The sequence below is a fragment of the Sinocyclocheilus rhinocerous genome, unplaced genomic scaffold (genome assembly GCF_001515625.1).
Source record: "Sinocyclocheilus rhinocerous isolate Xijiao unplaced genomic scaffold, SAMN03320098_v1.1 scaffold1915, whole genome shotgun sequence".
Classification (NCBI taxonomy): Eukaryota; Metazoa; Chordata; class Actinopteri; order Cypriniformes; family Cyprinidae; genus Sinocyclocheilus; species Sinocyclocheilus rhinocerous.
In genome coordinates this window covers 486,804-495,838 of record NW_015639873.1, presented here as the reverse complement: position 1 = coordinate 495,838, position 9,035 = coordinate 486,804, and the positions used below count along the sequence as shown (strand labels likewise).

The window sequence follows — 9,035 nt, the reverse complement described above, 5'->3', positions numbered from 1 at the left end:
AAACGTTGCCTTGGCAGCTAAATTAAATAAAATAAGTTTACGCTGAAGTACAAAAAATGTTTACTAACACTGAAATAAAAATTAATTAAAGCTAAATAGAAACAAAATAAAAAAAACGACAGTCACATAAAATTGCTAAAATTAAAATGAAAAACAAAGCTTATTCAGACAATTAATAAACACTCTAATAGTATATATTAGTGCTGTCAAACGATTAGTCGCATCCAAAATTTAAGTTTTTGTTTACATAAAATATAAGTGTGTACTGTGTATATTTATTATGTATATATAAATACAAACACATGCATGTATATATTTAAGAAAAATATGTTATGTTTATATATTTATATAAAATATAATAATATAAATGTATATACATGTAAATATTTTCAAAATATTTATATATACATAATAAATAAACACAGTACACATACATATATTATGTCAACCAAAACTTTTATTTTGGATTAAATAATACTAAAATAGCTCAAATTTTAGGTACAACGTGAAGCATAAATCAGCATTAATATTTTAATAAACTGGTGTTAATTATGCAGAGTTCATCAAATATGAAACAACTTCAATTTCAGTTGTAAAGCAGCTCTACAGAAGACAGTAGAGTTGTTATTCAGCTCAATGCAGTTCAACGTTTGGTCTTATTCGATAGTGTCAGTGCAGACAAATAGATGATGATGCCAAGTTTCAGTGCTCTTTTATACCCCGACTCAGTCAGGTGACAGAAGTGGAGAGAAAGCTTGGACCGGTTCTCCTCTGGCCTGTGGAGTTCTCTGCATTAATGTTTAGTGTGTTTGGTTGTGTGTGTGTTTGGTTATGGAGGAGTTTGCACCCTCGGATGAGGAACTGGAGGCTTATCGGAAAGGTGAGGAGTGGGACCCGCGGAAAGCTGAGGAGAGACGACGGCGAAAGGTGAGATCCTCCTGAAGACTGTGCAAGAACCGGCTCAAAAGAGAGAGTCAGTTCATAATCTTGTTATTGTTGTTAGTTTATGTCTGTCTAATTGTTGATCTTTTATCTGACTGCTTGGAACAGCATGTTGAAGTTGGGTAATTGTTTACCGCATCTTCTTCAGGAACGGGCTGCACTGGAGATGGAAGAGGCCAGTCGCTCTCAGAAGAGGCCTGCGTCGCCTAATTCAAACTACAGAGACAAATACAGCCATCTGATTGGAACATCTGCTGCTAAAGACGCCGCCCACACGCTTCAAGCCAACCAATCGTATGGCTGCGGTGAGTATAATTAAAGAAACTGGACAGAACAGACAAGAAGTTATGACTCAAACTGGAGTCGCCCGATCTATTGGTTACTTTTCTTAAATGTGACCCTGGAGCACAAAACCAGTCATAAGTGTCAATTTTTCAAAATTGAGATTTATGCATCATCTGAAAGATGAATAAATGAGCTTTCCATTGATGTATGGTTTGTTAGGATAGGACAATATTTGGCAGAGATGCAACTATTTGAAAATCTGGAATCTGAGGGTGCAAAAAAATCAAAATATTGAGAAAATCATCTTTAAAGTTGTTCAAATGAAGTTCTTAGCAATGCGTATTACTAATCAAAAATTAAGTTTTGATATATTTACGGTAGGAAATTTGCAAAATATCTTCATGGAACATGATCTTTACTTAATATCCTAATGATTTTTGGCATAAAAGAAAAATGTATAATTTTGACCCATACAATGTATTGTTGGTTATTGCTACAAATATACCCCAGCGACTTAACACTGCTTTTGTGCTCCAAGGTCACATATGAGACCAACTCAATGACGACCTCCAGAGGACACAGCCTACGAAACGAGACGCAGCTTATGGCTCTTCGTTTTATAGTGATTTTACCACAGCAGTGTTGTTATTGTTAACTAAAACTATTAAAAATCATTCATTTTTGTTAATTGAAAAAAAATCTGAAATACATATAAATATTACCTTATATAAGTTTAAGTAAATTATTTTTATTTCAGTTTTAGTAATTTTAGTAAAGCTAAATAGAATTTTTTTTTTTTTGAAAAACAAGATTACTAAAAATAAAATTACATTAAAAACTGGACTGAAAAATAAAAATAAAAGATAATTCAAAATATTAATAAATGCTGTAATAGTACATAAATAACACTTTACCACAGCTAAAGTGTGTTAGGTATATGAAAGCATAAAACATGGCAAAATAAGACAACAGCAGTGTTTGGTAAATATATATTTTTAACAGATCATGAAGATTTCTTCCACTAATAGGCTGTAGGTCATTATCAAAACTGTGAGCTATTTTTCATTGACAAGCAGTATATTAATGTGATTGATGTGCAGTTACAGAAAATAATTTTTACAGCTGTTTAGAGCACGTCCAATCACATTCTTGAGCCAGAATTATCAGAGAGATAAAAGGCAGGACTTAATTTTATTCAAAAGAATTAACATCTAGCGATGAATCTTACAGTTCTAACATGAACGTGAGATTGTAAATTAATAATTGTAAAGCAGCATTAATTCTGTATCTTATTCCATTTATTTAATTCTGATTCCCTGTGATATTTTTTATTTTATTCTTTATTTATTTAGGTTTTATTTAGTCACATGAGAGGGGGAAAAAATTCAGATTTGTGTCAGAAAAGTACATATGCATGAATGAGGAACATGCATGAGGTCAGCATGCAGTGACACGGAAAATTCTGCTCAAAACATTTGTGCTTCATTTAAAATTCTATATTTAAATGGAACCCTATAGGAACCGGAGAGCTTTTTCACGCTTCTCATTCTGGTGGTTTTTCATCACGCAGTACCACAGTGCTAGTAGTAAGTGGTGTAAAACCCTTACAATCCTGTAAAGACACATTCGAGATGCAGGTACAAACACGAGACTGATAAAACTGATCTTAATACCAGGTGTACATTTTAAAAAGAGTAAATCTAAATTTTTAATTTCTCATTCAGACTTGCTTTTGTGGAACTATACAGAAGCCCAGAGTGATTGCTGTCCTTGATTTGTTTTGATCGTGTGTGTGTCGTCTCGTTGTTACAGTCCCTGTGGCCAATAAGAGAGACACTCGCTCCATCGAGGAAGCCATGAACGAGATCAGAGCCAAGAAACGGCAGAAGAAAGGCGCTGGCAGCGGCAGCAGTGTGTGAAAGCAGTTGTTATGATTGAATCCTATAACAAGGTTTTACATGAACAGCAGGGTTTATGAAGGCAGTGCAGAACTGCTGCAGTATGTTCATGTGTTTTTAGAATAAACCGAAACATGTGGTGTTTAATGTTGCAAAGTCCTTTGTATTTTGGCATGATGATATTCTAACAGCTCTTTTTAAAGTTAAGCCACGATTAGTTTTCGTTTGCATTTCCATATTTCATATTTATTGCCTTGACATAACTGTGGTATGCATGACTCCATGTTCATTTTACGTCATGAAACCGTATGTCCTTAAACTAGTAGAAAGGCGCTGGCAGCGGCAGCAGTGTGTGAAAGCAGTTGTTATGATTGAATCCTATAACAAGGTTTTACATGAACAGCAGGGTTTATGAAGGCAGTGCAGAACTGCTGCAGTATGTTCATGTGTTTTTAGAATAAACCGAAACATGTGGTGTTTAATGTTGCAAAGTCCTTTGTATTTTGGCATGATGATCTTCTAACAGCTCTTTTTAAAGTTAAGCCACGATTAGTTTTCGTTTGCATTTCCATATTTCATATTTATTGCCTTGACATAACTGGTATGCATGACTCCATGTTCATTTTACGTCATGAAACCGTATGTCCTTAAACTAGTAGTTGTTTCTTGTTACCGTTTATTTGCTCTGTTTTAAATACATTTGGTTGAGGACAATTTTTCTGTGCTGCTTGTCCTTTTATGTACAGGTGTTGTATTGTGTGCAGTTTGTTTTTGAGTTCTAATAAGCATTATGTATATCATCTTACCTACATATTTTGTCCATTTACACTGGCTAGTCTTCATTCTGGGTCGTGAAGCATTGTGTTTGTGCATTGAAGCATTGTTTATATGGACTAGATGAATCAAACATGATGTTAGATGGTGTTTTAGCCTATTATAGTGACAGAAACATCAACAATTGTTTTGAAATAAAGATTCAGAATCAGTTGTGCTGAAAGCAAACCATATTTACAGTCTCTTTAGTGATTGATGCAGTTCTTTACCCTCATTTGACTTGTTTCACAGGACTTTTGGAAGACAAATTGGGCAAATAAAATTGTCATAAATATCATAGTGTCATAGAATTTTTGGTTACACTTTATTTTAAGGTGTCTTTGTACATTTCAGTACTGAGTAATATTAATTAACTACATGTACTTACTATATGGTTAGGATTAGGGTTACTTGCATGTAATTATGCATAATTAATTGTTATTATAATAGTAAGCGCATGTAACGTGTAACAAGGACACCTTAAAAAAAAGTGTTACCGAATTTTTGTTCTATTTGTTACAATTTATTTTCTATATTTATTTTTACATGTATTTTTCTTAACATTTCTATCAACTTGTTCTAAACATAAAAATGTTTAATCCCAACTCTTATTTTAGATTTATTGTCATTTTTTCGTTTATTTTACTTAATATTGCATTAGCATTATCAACTTCAAATACAGTATTTATAAAAAAATAATTTTAGTATTTTTTAAAGGGGTCATATGATGCTTTTTTAAAGATCATTATTTTGTGTATTTGGTGTAACAGAATATGTTGACATGCTTTAATGTTCAAAAAACATTATTTTTCAAATACTGTACATTATTGTAGGTCCTCTATGCCCGGCCTCTCTCAAACACTTCGTTTTCTACAAAATCTCTTTGGATTTGAGACTTTAGTCTTTGCAACTTTACAGATGTTCTTTATGCACGAACAGCTTGTAACACTCCAAAGAGAAAGGACAACTTGAAATCGCATCATATGACCCCTTTAAACATTTACATTACATTTAGTCATTTAGCAGACGCTTTTATCCAAAGTGACTTACAGATGAGGACAATAGAAGCAATCAAAACTAACAAAAGAGCGATGATATTGAAGTGCTGTGACAAGTCTCAGTTAGCTTAATGCAGTACACGTAGAAATAAATAAAAATAAAACAAGTAGAATAGAAAAAGAACAGAGAATGCTAATGTTAGAGGCTCTTCTTTTTTTAATAATAAAAATAAAAGTCAAAAGAATAGAAAAAGAACAGAATGCTAGAGGGTCATTTTTATAATAAATAAAAATAGTAAGAAAAGAATTAGAATAGAGAATGCAAGTGTTATAGGGTATATATATATATATATATATATATAATTTAGTTAATTTGTATATTTGCCTGATTATTTTATTTTGTTACATTTGGTATTTCCATCAGCTCTTGCAATTCCCTCGTGAATCTCCAGGTGGATCCGCGAGCCTGCGGGAATCTCGCTCATCTGTATCGCGATAATTGCAGCTCTCGCACTTCCCGTTGGCCTTGCGGGATTGTAAACAAACGTGTGATCGTAGTTCCACCAAGGGTTGAATCGGACAAGCTCCTCGAGAAACCGACACGGATCCATGAGCTGAAAGCATTTTCGGGAGGAAAAGCGCCGTGTCACACCGTTTTCAGCGGAATCAGACGCGAGTGGGAGACATCAGCTGGATACGAGTGATTAGCAGCTAGCGCTAGCAGGCAGCCGCTTGTGCAGTGAGTAAACAACTAACGTTACAGACCTCTCAGCTACTTTTACAACTGATTCCTTGCCATGGTAACATTTGAATATTTTCTACGTTTGGGATCTAATTTGGGTTTTTAGAAATACTGTAGGGATGAGAAATACAGTCGGGGATGTCAGTTAAGAATTGGCGGTAGAAATGGGCTTAGGAAGTTGTAAATACGTTGTAATTGTATGTTGTTGATACATAGCAATAACGTTTGCTAGGGAATATGACTTCAGATTTGTTTTACTATTCCCTGTAATTATCCAGGGTTTGGCGTTAAAATTCGTAAAGCGTACCTATTCTTTGCCTTTCATTTTGTAAACAAAAATGTCAGTTTCTATGTTTGTGGAGAACATCTAGAATAATGAAATACTCCTGTTGTTAATTGACTAAGTGCACTCAGTAATTGGCTAGTGACAGTAACCAGTGTTGTTGATGTGGATCTCTTGACAGCAGACTGAAAGTTTACAGTAGCAGAATTATAGCTGGAAGATGTTAGGCCTCGTTTCTTGATGTTTACTGAATAAACTTCGCTAAAACACACACACACATCATTTGTTAAACACAGTGCTTTGCTGTTTTGTTTCTCAGGCTGAGGTTAAAGGGATCATCAAATGCAGTTTCAGATTTTTGTATTCTGTTTCTGGGGGTTAGTTTATAAAGTTGGCAGTTTTTTGCACCAAAAAAGGTCCAATATTTGAAAAAAAAAAAAATATATATATATATATAATTTCACTCTCTGTGAAAAACAGCCGATTTCAAGGGGAGTAAACAGAAGTAAATGCACATTGCTGTGACTGGCTAACTTCATTGCACTGTACTCATTGTATGTGTTTTAATGCTCGAGATGGCAAGCGCTGTGAAAGAGCCTTATATGTTTGAGCCGGAGGCAGAAGAGATTGAAACAACACAATCATTTGCAATGCAAAGCAACATAAACAGAACTATTAACATGTTTCTTAAAAGATGACGACAGTAAAACACTAGTAGCGACACATTGTGTGAAGGGTTGATATGGTGCCGTTTCTTTATATCCGTCACTATTCTCCTGATTTCAAATCTGGGAATTTTAGAAAGTTAGAAAAGAGTAATTCATATTTTAAACTGAGGAGTTACTTTTGAGTTCTGAAACTTGCAGTGTGTCTTTTATTGTAGAGTAACCTCTTAGATGTGTAAATATCAAGAGCATTTCATGAAACCTTTATCGGTAGGCCAAGACTAGTTAAAGTGACAAGTGACTAGAATCTCTTTTAGTCTCAGTATTTGATCCGGCCTTGATGATAAGGAACCAAAACTTCCCATTTGCAAATCTAGCGAGACTGCTTTTCATTTGAGCCGTCAGCTACAGAACACGTCGGATGACTCTCAGACACGCCTTGTGTTGCGTGTCCTATCTGACTTGTTCTCCTTGAATTGGAAAGAGTACTCTTGTTGTCGTTTCACCAGTACGTTCTGAATTAAACCCAGTCACAGTAGATCATTCAGCTGGTATTAAACCTTCATCGATTTGGACTAGAGAGGCTAGTCTCAAGTAGTTTCACTTCCTTACAGGTTGTTGATGACTCGTGGAAACAGCAGATTCCTCACAGTTTAGTAACACAAGAAATCAGTGCCTTTCATGCTCAGCTCAGGGTTAATCATGTATTGGGAAGATGAGTAAAGTGCAATTCTCAGAATGGCACATCATATTAAGAGTGGTTCGTTTTTAAGGAAGCTTTTAAGTAATATTAAATGAGAATTCTGTCAACACAGAAGAAGGTCAAGGAAAACATCTTGGCGCGCTACTTGCTGAAAGGAACTCGTTTAATAATCCCAGAAGGTGCTCTTTGGTTGGGTTCAAACTTGTTTCTATAGAAAATAAGAATCCAAGGCACTTCTTCCGGTTCCAAAATATTAAAAAGGCCTTTTAATATTTTGGAACAACAGCAGATTCCTCACAGTTTAGTAACACAAGAAATCAGTGCCTTTCATGCTCAGCTCAGGGTTAATCATGTATTGGGAAGATGAGTAAAGTGCAATTCTCAGAATGGCACATCATATTAAGAGTGGTTCGTTTTTAAGGAAGCTTTTAAGTAATATTAAATGAGAATTCTGTCAACACAGAAGAAGGTCAAGGAAAACATCTTGGAGCGCTACTTGCTGAAAGGAACTCGTTTAATAATCCCAGAAGGTGCTCTTTAGTTGGGTTCAAACTTGTTTCTATAGAAAATAAGAATCCAAGGCACTTCTTCCGGTTCCAAAATATTAAAAGGCCTTTTTAATATTTTGGAACCGGAAGAAGTGCCTTGGATTCTTATTTTCTATAGACAGAAGAAGATAATTTGAATAATGTGGGTAACCAGACAGTTGGTAGCCATTGACTTCCAAACAAAAAATACTAAGCTCTGTGGCTACCGTCAACTGTTTGGTTCTTCAAAATATCTTCTACTAGTTAAGAAATAATTTAACAATGAAGTTATTTTACATATGGACTGTAAAATTACAATACTAATATTTATGATTGTTATAATTTTAGTTTTTCAACATTTTCAAACCATTGAAATTATTTGTTTTTATTTTGTTGAAAAACCGCAGGGAGTAGTTCATATTTGTTTAATTAAATCATAGTCTTCTAGATTTGATAATCGCAGTAAGCCATTTCACGATAACGGTTTTATTTCACTTAATCGTGCAGCCCTAAAAAAAAACTTAGTTTTTTGATTAAGCTCAAATTCCACCCATAACAGCCATAGGCTGCATTTCCCAAAAACATCTCGAGCCCGAGTAGATCATAGAAACCATTGGGACCAGTGCTATCTAGGATCTGCTTAAGCTCAAACTATACTTCGTTCGTCCGCGTTCTGCAGTGGTCCGTGTGCTGTCCGTGTTATGTCATTTTTGTTTTATGAGGGTCTTGAAGATCATTTTGCGTGACTTTTATAGCCATACTGAAAGCAACAATGCTTTCATGCAACTCAGCCCTGGTTAGTTGCTGTTTGAATAGGGAAGCTATTAAAAATATGTGTTTAAAATGTGTTTAAAACCTGGGCAGGTCATTGAAGTTGGCCTGAAATGTGACCCTGGACCACCAAACCAGTCATAAGGGTCAATTTTGTGAAATTGAGATGTATGCATCATCTGAAAGCTGAATAAATAAGCTTTCCATTGATGTATGGTTTGTTAGGATAGTATTCAATATTTGTCTGAGATACAACTATTTGAAAATCTGGAATCTGAGGGTGCAAAAAAATCAAAATATTGAGAAAATCTCCTTTAAAGTTGTCCAAATGAAGTTCTTAGCAATGCATATTACTAATCAAAAATTAAGTTTTGATATATTTACGGTAGGAAATTTACTAAATATCTT

General features: G+C 34.5%; 2 protein-coding genes across 6 annotated transcripts in view; both read left to right on the top strand.

The window, feature by feature from the left end:
* The window catches only part of LOC107752241 (sperm-associated antigen 7 homolog), a 9,110-nt gene extending 4,901 nt beyond the window's left edge, over positions 1-4,209 (top strand). The window contains exons 5-8 of one of the 5 annotated variants that reach the window (XM_016568166.1): positions 838-927; positions 1,091-1,247; positions 3,040-3,120; positions 3,456-4,209. In XM_016568166.1, the coding sequence (XP_016423652.1) occupies positions 838-927; positions 1,091-1,247; positions 3,040-3,120; positions 3,456-3,481 (354 nt within the window). In that variant the 3' untranslated portion in view covers positions 3,482-4,209. The other 4 variants (XM_016568169.1, XM_016568168.1, XM_016568167.1 and 1 more) reach the window with 4 other exon arrangements.
* Positions 4,210-5,426: 1,217 nt separating this feature from the next.
* The window catches only part of LOC107752254 (E3 ubiquitin-protein ligase ZNRF4-like), a 12,416-nt gene continuing 8,807 nt past the window's right edge, over positions 5,427-9,035 (top strand). The window contains exon 1 of the mRNA XM_016568183.1: positions 5,427-5,675. The gene's annotated coding sequence lies outside the window, so the exon portion shown is untranslated. The remainder of the gene's footprint in view (positions 5,676-9,035) is intronic.